Below are 11,338 nucleotides of genomic sequence, written 5' to 3'. Positions count from 1 at the left end.
GGCCACGCCCCCTCAGCCAGCTGCTGCTGCTGCTGCTGCCTCCATACAAGTCTGCACAGACCTTGCTGATGAACCACACTTCTGGAGCATTGGAAACAATGGTATGCAACTCACATTTGCCAGAAAGAGCATAGCAACATCCTTTTAAGTAACCACACGTATTTCCATGGTCAACAGTCAAAGTTCAACACTGTTTTTATTATTATAAATCAATACATTTTATATAAAAAAAAAGGACAAGGGGGGGGGGGGGGGGGTCTGAAATAAAATCATTGTAGATGTAAACCAAACAGATCCGGTTATGGCAAGCCTCTTATCACACTGGACCCATATCACAGACACTTATTAGCCAGCATGTCTAGTTATCACTCACTCATCCTACAACACCCTAGGCTATACTTTAGATCACTCTACAGTTTGGAAAAGGTTTAAAATGGAAATAATGTGGTTGACATCGATCTCTCTGCAAAGCGTTGCCAAGTATAGCGACTTAGTATGCCATTGGTTTTTTTTGTGCAATCCTAACATCCATCGCCAGTAGCAGTCAACATTACTCGTGTGTGCACACTTTTTTTTTTGTATAGCATTTCAAGGATGTGAAGACTCTTTAAACTCCTGAAGGTAAACAATATAAGCTGTGTGGCACCCAGTGTAATGCTCCTGAATGTAATGCAGGTTAAAGCATCTTCTGTGCAGAAATGACCAAGACCTTGCTTTAGCCAATTTGTCATGTTACAGACTTCCTAAAATGAGATCATGAGGCATTTGAGAAAAAACCAGCATCATCGTGGTGTGTACGCTTCTTGAAAATAGGTGGACATCAAAAACGGTAGATGCTAGAGGTCCAAGGGGAACACAGCCGGCCGCTTAAACAAGCTAAGCTGCTCACTGTGCCAGTAGCACTCAAAAACACTCAACACAGGAGAGAGGGTGGGTCTGTTACTACGGAAATCAACATGGATTTTCAATGGATATTGCAACTTTCCTGAATTAAGGATATAAATGTCAACGTAATTTGTTTCATTTTCAAAAAATAAAATGCCCTTGAGACACAATTGTAATCTATAACTGTTTGCCAGGTAATTGCAGGCCAACAGGTGAGAAGGCAATACAAGTGCAACCAATTCATCCTCACAGCACTGCAAGATAAAAGCATACACAACTAAATTAGTCCAATTGAGATGATTCCAATGACCCTGCCCCTTCTGATAAATCTCATGTTTTGGTAGTAAGAAATTATTTGTAGACAGGATGACCAAATTTCCCTTCTTATTTATTATTAACTATCTCTTTATACAAAACATATCAGCAGTGTTATCAGGTCAGAATTATCTAAGTGATAATTGTGGGAAAGGGTTATGGCTTTCTTCTTTTGAAACCAAGCTTTTACTTACTGCAATGTGCAATGTTATGGTAGGTAGGTGTGGGTTAAAATGGACCACGAGTCCAATTACTAAAAACACACATGGGAGGAGAAAAAAAATAAAACAATAACTTAAATAGAAGTGCTTAAAACATAACAGTTCTTAGAGCCCTTTCAAAAACCAAAAAAAAAAAAAGTTGCAAAGCGGGAATCCCCACCCCAACAGAAGAGGAGAGCGAAATGAACAGCTGTATTGGTAATACTAATATTCTTCCAATGATTCACAGATGTACAGTTCACTTACAGGTCATATCCTTCCCTCCCTTACAAATATTTCTTGTTTCCTGGTCAGTGGCCCCCCCATGTCTGTGAGCCGCGGCTTCCCTCTGTTTCAAGTCTATCTGTGGTAGGAGAACACTCTGTCTCAGTACACCTCCCCTCTTCCTCTTTTGCCACCAGTGCCTGTTCCTCCTCTTTTTTTCTGTGCTCCAACTCCCACTCCACAAAGGTGTCAAAGAGGCTGGGCCAGGCCTCGTCCTCGCTGTAGTTGGTCAGGTCAGGCCCGATCACCTGGGTGAAGTTGAGGAACATGTTCCACGTGTCCCTTGAGATGCCCCGAATACCTGAGGGGTTCTCCCCTAGGAAGTCCAGCCAGTGCTCCAGGATCGAAGGTGTGTCCTGGGTGAAAACCAGTCGCCACAGGGCGATGGCTATTTCGCGCTGCAGAGAACGTTGGCCCTCGTCGGCGTCCAAGCCGAACTGGAAGGTGAAGCGGTACAGGTCTTTGAAGTTCTCCTCGCCCTGGGCGTCCAGCAGCATGCACGGGAAACGCGAGCAGATGCCGGTGAGGCTGTCTGCCTGGATGGCCTTGCAGCCGTCGACAAACTCCTTCCTGATGATGCAACCAAACAGAACCGGACATTAGAAATATATTTGATCAGTTCCCTCAAGACGATGTGGCCCAGGGGCAAAAAGACATGCTACGCTGTACAACAAAGCCAAAGGAGCAGCACCAGAGCTAACCAATCGTTAAATTTACCACAAGCAACAATAAGGCATTGTGAAGTCATTCAAACACAAACAAAAGGCCGCCTGTCTAGAACAGCACTACAAACATCACCGTTTAAGGAATACATTTACAAACTGTGGTGAAAACTGTTCCTGCTTTTAATGTTAACTTTGACAAATGTTATTTCCGCTTCAGTGTTGTGGGCCTCAACCCATGCAAATATACTTTGTTATTTGAGCCCCACAACAATATAGGCTTTCAAAGTCAAATGTAATATAAAGAGCTTCAGTAAGCATCGGTTGACAATGAAACATGTTGGTTACCGGAGTGTGGTATTGTCCAAAGCCTCTGGATAGAAAAGTGCTGAGTTAAAAATCAGAGAGGGGGAGCCGTGACAAGTGCCCCAGCCAGCAGCTAGCTCTATTCATCTGAGTGGGAGAGGAGGGCAGGATCCATTTCCTCTGACCCCCCCACCTGACCCTCCTGGCAGTGGGACAGTGTGTGTATACGAGTGTGGGCATAAGGTGAAAAGCTTAAGTTAGTGAGGTGGGGTGGAAGGTGGAAAGACTAAGAGCTTGAAGGTCAGAGAGGTGCAGCTGCTGCGGTTTTATACAGCAGCCAGATGAGTAAGAGTGATATGATGGTATAGTGGTAGCATCATCAGAGAATAGTTGCTTAAAATTTTTTATACCAGGAACAAATTACGACAGATGTGGTCAATTTTAAAATGTGTCTTTTCTTGATGATCTAAAAATGACTTTTTTTTCCCTTCGTTGATTACTGGCAGCATCCAGGAGTGACTAATGAACTTGACTGATGCTGGTTTCGTGGAAATGTGGCAACAATCTGACTTCATAACATGTCTACAGCTGCCCTGATGTGTAGATATACTGTAAGTAGTAGAGCCAATGTAGTTTCGAAACTATGTGTTTCAGTGCTAACAGTCTTATATTGGTGAAAAGAAAACTGGACTGTCTTCTTTAAGTTCAATCACAGTTCACAGCTCAGACGTTAGGGATGTGGTGAACCTGAATTTCTTCACGGATGAAAGACACATTGACTTTTCAAACCACAAACAGTTGCTGCAGAGCTGTGCATTAGGTAAGGGTTGTAATATCTCAATGAGAAGATCAAGATCACACATAGATCCATGCGTGGGTGATGTGAGTGGGCCACAAGGGACACAATACAGTAGATGTAATTTTGTGTCAAGGATGTCATCAGTGACCAGTGATGCTACAATTCTCTTCATTTTCAGGGAATGATTCAAGGGAGGAATCTACAATTTAATTTAATTTGTCAAAGACCATCTTTACTGGCTCTAGTGTCAGTGAAGATAGAGATGCAACAAAGCAATCAAGCCGGAATCATTAGGCCACATGGTTACACTGACAAAAAGTTTTATACATTTGTGCTCATCTTCATGTGTGGTTTGCACTTTGCACATGATCAGGTGTCAAACTTATGTTTTTCAATAATCTGAAATAAAGAAATATTTGAATTGGTGTCAAAATATTCAGGCCAGTCAGTTACTATTTCATGCTTATGCAGGTTTGCCTTGATACTAATTAAAACCCATCCATCAAAACTCCACTTTACCTTGTAAACTTGCACATGGTGGCTGCTTGAAACTTCCAGGCAAGAACAAGCACGCGAAACTCTGCTGGGTCCACACACAGGTCATTACAAAACCTTTCCATGCCCTCTTCCAAGATGGCATCTTCCTGTTCGTCCTTGTAGCAGCAGAACAGCTCCTCGATGCGCGGCAATGACAGCCCGTCTCCATCCTGAAACTCGTCCTTGCGTAGTTCCCCCATCACTGCTGGAATGACAGGCGTCTCCACTGTAACTTCCAAGGCCTTGGTGCCATTCGACAGCTCGCTGGTGGCTTTGCTACATGGGGCACTGGGCTCTTCTTTGTGGCTCCCACCACCGCCGCCACCTTTCTTGTGGTGGGACTTGGAGCTGCTCTCCTTATCTCCACTCTTACTCCCGAGTGAGGACGTTGGATTCTTACACTTGGTGACACACTGGCCCATGTCTTCCTCCCTGGTCCCTCGTCTCTCTTTCCTCCTTCCGCCTTCAGTCCCCGTCCGAACCACCTACACACCTCTGCTCTGGTTTGGCAAGATGCCTCAACATACCCTCAGGCCTGAGGTGAGGAAAAGTATAATGTTTATTATCATGAGGTGTAGCTCTGCACACAATCAAAAGGGCAAGATCCACATTTTTGTGGCTCTCATTATACAGAAATGAAACAACAGGAATTTCTGAACATTTACAAGTCTGTAAATTAAGCTACCTGTGCCAAATCTGCCACAATCCAAGTCTTATTCTGCTAGACTTAAAACCCCTGTAAAGAAGAGCAGAGAGAAAAAATGATATATGTATATACACAGTGTTTACATGCAGAAGATTACCATAGAAACTCCCACAAATAAAAAGAGAAACGGGACTGGTAACCACAGAAACCCACTGAGGTAGAGATGGTGTTGTGATACGTGGAAAAGTACATAACTTTAGTATGAACCGTTTGAGGTTTTACTTTTTTTTGTTACTTCACTTATTTGCTTTATTGTCTTTTAGATTACAATCACCATATGTACTAGATCTGCATAGAGTGTTTATACAACTATCTTTCAGTCCATGTTGAGAGTAAGAGTTTTACTGAATCCTACAATAAACAGTTCATATAGTATTGCTCCCTTTCCACATCCCAGCAGTGAAAACAGTGGATAAGCGTGGCCAAGTGTGCAGCAGGGGGACACTATGGCTGTTAATAAACAGCTTTCCAATTAAGAAAAACATGACTACATTGCCACATGAGTCAATTTCTTGCATGCTGAGAAAAAGATGAAGTAACATTGCTGTAAAATTGCACATCTTCTCTAATCCGTCCTATAATGAACACCAAAGCGGTGACTGAGGTCAAGTCTGGTAAGTGAAATAATACAAGAAAGAATGGGAACTTAATGTGCAAAGCACATAATAGGCAGGTAATAACATTATTTACTTTTTAAGGAGGGGAGGATACAAAACTGATCACTGGCCTGGCAAGAAGTGAGTAATCACAGCTCAAAATAAGATGCCTATTGTTACAATTAGTCATAATGCTGTCACATCTACACCCATTAAACGTACAAGCTGATCAAGTGTTTGCTTATGAATGAAGTGGCTCTTGGGGAGATTACTTACACAGTTCCTCAGATGGCACTAGCCACAGCCGAAAGTGTCTTTTTATTCGGCTCCATCATTGTGACCTTGACATCTGTAATGCTGAAAAGACACATTATCTTGTCATCATAAGCAGAAAGTGATAGCTCATCCCAACCTGCAGGACTATTTCAGACAACATGCTATGAATGTGTAATTTGAGCAATACATCAGTTTGCCTTATTACATGATTATATAACCACAGATTTTTAACCACTGATGAGGCTAGTTCAGTAGACAGAATTTATACTAAAACATCCTGTGTACAGCTTTGTACAGCTGTGATTCTGGGGTCAGGAAAGCTAGGTGTCCAGATGTCCTCACACAGGACACAGGGTGGCTTTGTCCTCTATGAGCTATGCTGTAAAATCCAAAACTTTTCGAGCTTCTCATGTATCCTTCCTCTGAAACCTACTAATTGTTGGATGATTTTCATTAAACTGATCATGTCAAGCCATTAACAAAGAAAATCTATGTTCATCATCGGCTGGATGACTGATCTGTACTGGGCATGTAGAGGCAAATCTCTCACTGGGCCGATCAGTCTGAACTTCACATTACTAATATCTGATGGTCGTGCTAAGGCCTGCTGCTCGTTAATTAGGGTGTTTTTTAATTATCGTCCTCAGCAAGCTAACATGCTAGGTTAGCAAACACCTAAGTGCTCATTAAGTTTAAAATGCCAGTCCGAAGTCAGGGATAAGTTTAGCCAGAATACGGATGTGTGATATTTGTACCATTGTTGTCAGTGCACTGTCTCAGTTAAGTCAGATATCTAACACCAACTAACGTTAGCTAGGATTCACGTTATTTTTTTTGTCAACTTGTGTTTCTTTGGTAAGTGGCGATCACAAACACAATCAAGTGAGTACATTGGACAACACTAGAAAAATGCCATGTAAACAGTGATATAATAAATCATTCACACCTGCCATTTTAATCATTCACTCACCCAGAAGGTCCTGGTTGTGAAGCTGTTATCGATCATTACCAACACATCATCATCATCGCCGCCGGGCCATTTACATGTAAAGTGTCTGGCCCTGGCGACGTCGCCATAGCTAGCTAGCATCAGCTCGGGTAACTAAAAGTTAGCTATCAGCTAAGCTAGGTGCTCTCGCCTCAGACACCCAGGGAAAACCACAACTTTTACCCGTCAAGAAAACTTACCTTTCTGGGAAAATATCCCGTGTGAAGCTGGATGTACATCGTCTCGGGGATGCCAGTATAAAATTAAGTTGTTGTTGGTAGGGTTGGCCAAGAGGAGAGGCGAACTGAGGCAAACTCGTCGCGTTAACTCAGATGGCTGCTAGCTTCACTGTAGCTGGCAGCAGCTCACAAAAAAACTTCAACATCCAAAATCTCTCTCGCCGCCGCATTTAGAGTAAAAGAAACAAACAGAAAGCCAGCAGCCCGAGTGTGCCTCTGAACCGTGTTGGCTCTTTGAAGAGAGTTAAACCACCACCTCGGACCACAGCAGTCTGGCTCTTTGTGCTTCCCCCTTTTAGTCATTGAGTGGAGCAGCTACATTATGGGCATTTTCCTGCATCACTTCCTCCAACAGCTGATCTTCATCTCCGCGGTGGCAACGATAAAACTAAATATTTTTCGTTTTTTACCTAAGATGTGTTGTTGTAATTACAACAGTACACCCAGATATGGATGACTTGTAACGGAATCAATTATTGAAGCACGTGTATTGACGATGACATTTTACTGAACCTTTAGAGAATAATACGGAACACTGGAAAATGTGTGAAAGCCCCTTTATAACTAATCGCAAACTTCTGTGGATATTAATTTGTATAAACGTATAATAGTAATTAAAACATCCGTGTCATCCGCAACTTTGTGTAAAACAAAGAGTAAATTCAGTAATTTATGTTTATGAGTTTATTTTTCGTTTTTTTTCTCCCTTCCTTGCAACATCTGAAGACGTCATCATTGGGCGACAAGTGTGTTTTTGCTGCCCTAGCAAGCTGCTGGTGAATTAGCCTCTTCTTCACACACTGTCGGTAGGTCTACATTTTGTCCTGTCAGTCAAATTGTAAACACACTGAGCGGTGACGATGATTCAAGTCGTCCATGTGAACGAGCCTCTCACCCCGTGGTTAGTTTTATTCCGTTTTGTGAAGCTGCAGATACTCTTCTGTGGCTGCCAGTGGGAGAGGGCTCAAGGAGAGCTAGCCTCATGCTAACAACTTATGCTGATGTGTGGGAAACAGTAATTGATCTAAACTCAGTAACATTTTTTTTTTTTAAACGTCCTTTAAACTTTCTCTCTTTCTGTTTCACCCACATATACTGTGGCGTATACGATTAATACCTGCCTCTCGATCATGTAACTGTCAATTATGTATGGGCAATAGTCTTGTGTTGGTTCTAGTGACATCTACTGTTGAATGATGGAAACTCTTTGGATAACTACCCCGTAAAAGTATTATTGAACCCTGGGCCCCAGACTTCCAGGGGGCCCCAAATGTCCTTGATTCACCACATGTCAAGTCGAGTTGGTAATTTGATCATTTGCAGATGCGTTGGGGAATTTGCACATTCAAAGCACAGTTTCAACAAAACCACATCCTCTGTTATTAAATGCTGTGGTTTTGTCATACAGAGGAAATGTTTAAATTAATTAAATATTAGTTTGTAATGTGTACAATGTGTATATTTACTAATGCTCTGTTTAATTAAATCCCTACAAACTCAAAGACTGAAAACCTGGGCCCTTCTGGTATTATTCTAACAGAGCAATGGTTGGTTTTGTGGTTTTGTGATTTGTAGAATAAATCATAATGCTGCCATGTTTACCGTGCGTGTATCAAACATAATGGGAAGGCTAATAAGAAAATAATATATTTTTAACATAATATAACTTACCTTATTTGTTAGGTTATACATGTGTCATGGCAGAGCTGTCCAGCAAGGTGGTATCAAACTTGAAGCCTGTTGTATGATACAGTGTCTGACTGGAGAGGTATAAACTGACATTGGGACTGAGTGAGTACATTACATACAAAATTGAACTTGTTAAAGGGATAGTAGCATTTTTTGTGAATGGACCCAAAGAAACGGCCTATTTTCGCGGCCTAAAAGAGGTTTTACGTGAAAAAAATTACACAGTTCCATTGTTCGCTATAATAGGCCGTTTCTTTGGGTCCATTCACAACAATGTATGTTGTAAATCTCTGGGCAGGGCTATGGGCTGGCGTTGCTAACGGGAGGAGTGCAGAGAGTCTGCTACTGCAATTAAAGTACTTGGGGGCTATTTGTAGATCATACAACCCCACTTTAAAAAAATGCTACTATCCCTTTAACAAGTTGGGTTGTAATGTCATTGAGCTTTATTTCGTTTATCATACTTGCACGTGTTGTTTTCTCAGATTTGGATCCCAGATGACGGCCTCCACTCGCAGGACGGTGCTGTCACTGTACATGCGGGTGTTTCGCATCGCCCGAACCTGGCAGGCAGAGAGCAGAGCTGCAGGTGACACAGAGACCGAGAGAAAGTACATACGTCAGGAGGCCCGGTCTCTATTCAGGCAAAACCAGCAGGTTTGAACAACAATATCTGTTCACAGAAATGAATTTACAGTGGTTTTATGACAGTGTGCTTTACTCATCCTTTCTTCTGTGAACTTGTTTTCAGCTCACAGATCAAGAGTCTATAAAGAAGTGTTTAGAAGAATGTGAGGCAAGGATAGAAATAGGTGAGACATAACTTTTCCTTACAAAACTCTGGACTAAGCTTTTATCCTGTGCATGTTTCAGAATCTTTTATGATTTGTGTTTCGTTTAGCCTTGCAGCTTTTGATAAACATCTAAAGTTTGGTGTAAAGTATGGTGGCCTAAATTCAGCAGAACATCTGACAGGTGCTGACGTGATGAACTAGCTGACACAGTTGCTGTAACGTTTTCATTAGGTGAACAAAGCTGCTGTGTAGATCTCAATCTGAGGGTGTAGCCAAGTGCTGTTTCTGCTTTAGTAATATTTGATAACAGGGTGATAACGTATTCGTCACTGAGCGTGGGTAAACAGTAAACCACTGACCTGATCTGATAGTTGCTGACAAAGGAAAAGCTAAAACAAACAGAGCCATCAACATGTTAAGGGTTTATTTTGTAAACAGTGAAATATCAGCCCTCTGTAATCACTGGTTTTTCCTCTTGCATGCTTATTTGTCAGAAAAAACATTTCATTTGGTTCAGTTTAACACATGCACAACTTTTTATCTAATGGGTGCTATAATTGGACCAGAGGGGTACTTAAATATTTAGAAACTGTTTTTGTAAGGAGTAAATAAGATTTAATTAATACCTCTAAAATAATCAATATACCAAGGCAATCAGAAGCTTGGGTATCATGTAGGGATGTCACGATTACAGATTTTCTTGGTACGATTATTGTCAGAGAAATAATCACGGTATTACGATTATCACGATTATTATGCATTAATTACTTTCACAACACTATTAATGTGTAAGATCAAATATAGTTAAAATATACTGTACATTACTAATTATAAAATATATCTATTAAAATATGACCAATTATTAATCCGCCAGGGGAAGTGTCATCGATACCAAATGTTTAAGTTAATTTTAACCTTTTTTTTTTTTATAATTACAAATGACACTCTAGCATTTAAATTCCTACCAATTCAATGCTACGTTAGGTAAATGGACCAGTATCTGTGCATTTACCTTTACTTTGGCGCACATCTGCCAACACGGTTCATACATGATCTTTTTTTTTTAAGTGACGGTATTTAGGAATCTTTGCGATCAATTAATTGTGGCGTTTAATACCGCGATTAATTGTGAAAACAAGTAATTGTGACACCCCTAGTATCATGCCATAACTATGGCATTTACTCTGAAAGAATAACATGTTTTCAAGTTTCATATCATGTATTTAATTTCCTCCAACATTATTGTTTACTGCAGGTCTACATTACAGGAACCCATATCCCAGAGCTGTAAGTTACCATTCACCATTACTTCCTTTTTCTCCAGGTTATTGTGTGTGTTGATACATTTTGTTGACTCTTTTTGTTCTCTGAATGTTCCTGTAGACCTACTTACCACCACTGGGACTGGCAACTCAGAAGGGCAGGAAGCTGCGAGCACAGCAGCGCCTGAGGAAGCAGGCCAAGCCAATTTACTTACAGTCACATGACGAGACCTGATGCTTGATCTCGCCGATCTTCTCCCAGAGTTCAAGTTACCAAGGACAGGAAACTAGAGTGCAGTCACAAGCTGATCTCACGGGTTGAGCTGTTGCAAGCACTCACCGATGCAAGAACATCTGTCATTCAGGAAAGAGCCAATTTTCATTGTCATTTTTTTTTTACTGTGAAATGTTTAAACAGTCTCATTGTAGTTGAGGCGTGTCGGCTTATGTTCAGCTCAGGAAGGCTGTTAGTGTGTGACCTGTAATATAAAATGAATTATTTATTTTCTATGTAAAAAATGTTCTTCACAGTCTTTGTATATTAAATGTAATCACAGAGAGATAGTGTTAGTGTTCAAACTGTATAAAACACAAACATTAGCATCAAATAAATTGCTTGAAAAACAAACTTGTCTTAAAGTTTCATAGTGTACTCTAATAGCAAGTCTGTGAATTGATAAAAAAAATGGAGGTTTTCTGGGATACACTGAAAGTAATTCACCCCCGGCATGTGCAACATCAGCAACATGAAACAGACTTTTAAAGTGCAGCGCAGCAAGGCAACAAAACAGGAACAGAG

General features: G+C 41.1%; 2 protein-coding genes across 2 annotated transcripts; one reads left to right on the top strand and one right to left on the bottom strand.

Moving 5' to 3' along the window:
* Nucleotides 1-188: 188 nt before the first annotated feature.
* dcun1d3 (defective in cullin neddylation 1 domain containing 3) lies at nucleotides 189-7,123 on the bottom strand. Its single transcript, XM_083993703.1, has 5 exons — nucleotides 6,756-7,123; nucleotides 5,568-5,648; nucleotides 4,675-4,725; nucleotides 3,972-4,524; nucleotides 189-2,255 (listed from the first exon to the last, which is right to left on the bottom strand). Exons 4-5 carry the CDS (start codon nucleotides 4,409-4,411, stop codon nucleotides 1,712-1,714), a joined length of 984 nt encoding a protein of 327 aa, XP_083849829.1. The 5' UTR covers nucleotides 4,412-4,524; nucleotides 4,675-4,725; nucleotides 5,568-5,648; nucleotides 6,756-7,123; the 3' UTR covers nucleotides 189-1,711.
* Nucleotides 7,124-7,521: 398 nt separating this feature from the next.
* lyrm1 (LYR motif containing 1) lies at nucleotides 7,522-11,106 on the top strand. Its single transcript, XM_083993781.1, has 5 exons — nucleotides 7,522-7,600; nucleotides 8,969-9,140; nucleotides 9,235-9,295; nucleotides 10,533-10,564; nucleotides 10,661-11,106. Exons 2-5 carry the CDS (start codon nucleotides 8,982-8,984, stop codon nucleotides 10,772-10,774), a joined length of 366 nt encoding a protein of 121 aa, XP_083849907.1. The 5' UTR covers nucleotides 7,522-7,600; nucleotides 8,969-8,981; the 3' UTR covers nucleotides 10,775-11,106.
* Nucleotides 11,107-11,338: the final 232 nt, after the last annotated feature.

This window comes from Trachurus trachurus (assembly GCF_905171665.1).
Source record: "Trachurus trachurus genome assembly, chromosome: 19".
NCBI lineage: Eukaryota > Metazoa > Chordata > Actinopteri > Carangiformes > Carangidae > Trachurus > Trachurus trachurus.
The sequence above is the reverse complement of the archived record's forward strand: the minus strand, read 5'-3'. Positions and strand labels throughout refer to the sequence as shown.

What these genes read in the sequence shown, in the direction of transcription:
- dcun1d3 (XM_083993703.1), bottom strand. Translation starts at nt 4,411, where the DNA reads ATGGGCCAGTGTGTCACCAAGTGTAAGAATCCAACGTCCTCACTCGGG. An exon ending in ACCATGTGCAAGTTTACAAG is followed by an intron (nt 2,256 to 3,971) that starts GTAAAGTGGAGT and finishes TTGCATCATCAG; the next exon opens with GAAGGAGTTTGTCGACGGCT.
- lyrm1 (XM_083993781.1), top strand. Translation starts at nt 8,982, where the DNA reads ATGACGGCCTCCACTCGCAGGACGGTGCTGTCACTGTACATGCGGGTG. An exon ending in TATTCAGGCAAAACCAGCAG is followed by an intron (nt 9,141 to 9,234) that starts GTTTGAACAACA and finishes ACTTGTTTTCAG; the next exon opens with CTCACAGATCAAGAGTCTAT. An exon ending in GGAACCCATATCCCAGAGCT is followed by an intron (nt 10,565 to 10,660) that starts GTAAGTTACCAT and finishes ATGTTCCTGTAG; the next exon opens with ACCTACTTACCACCACTGGG.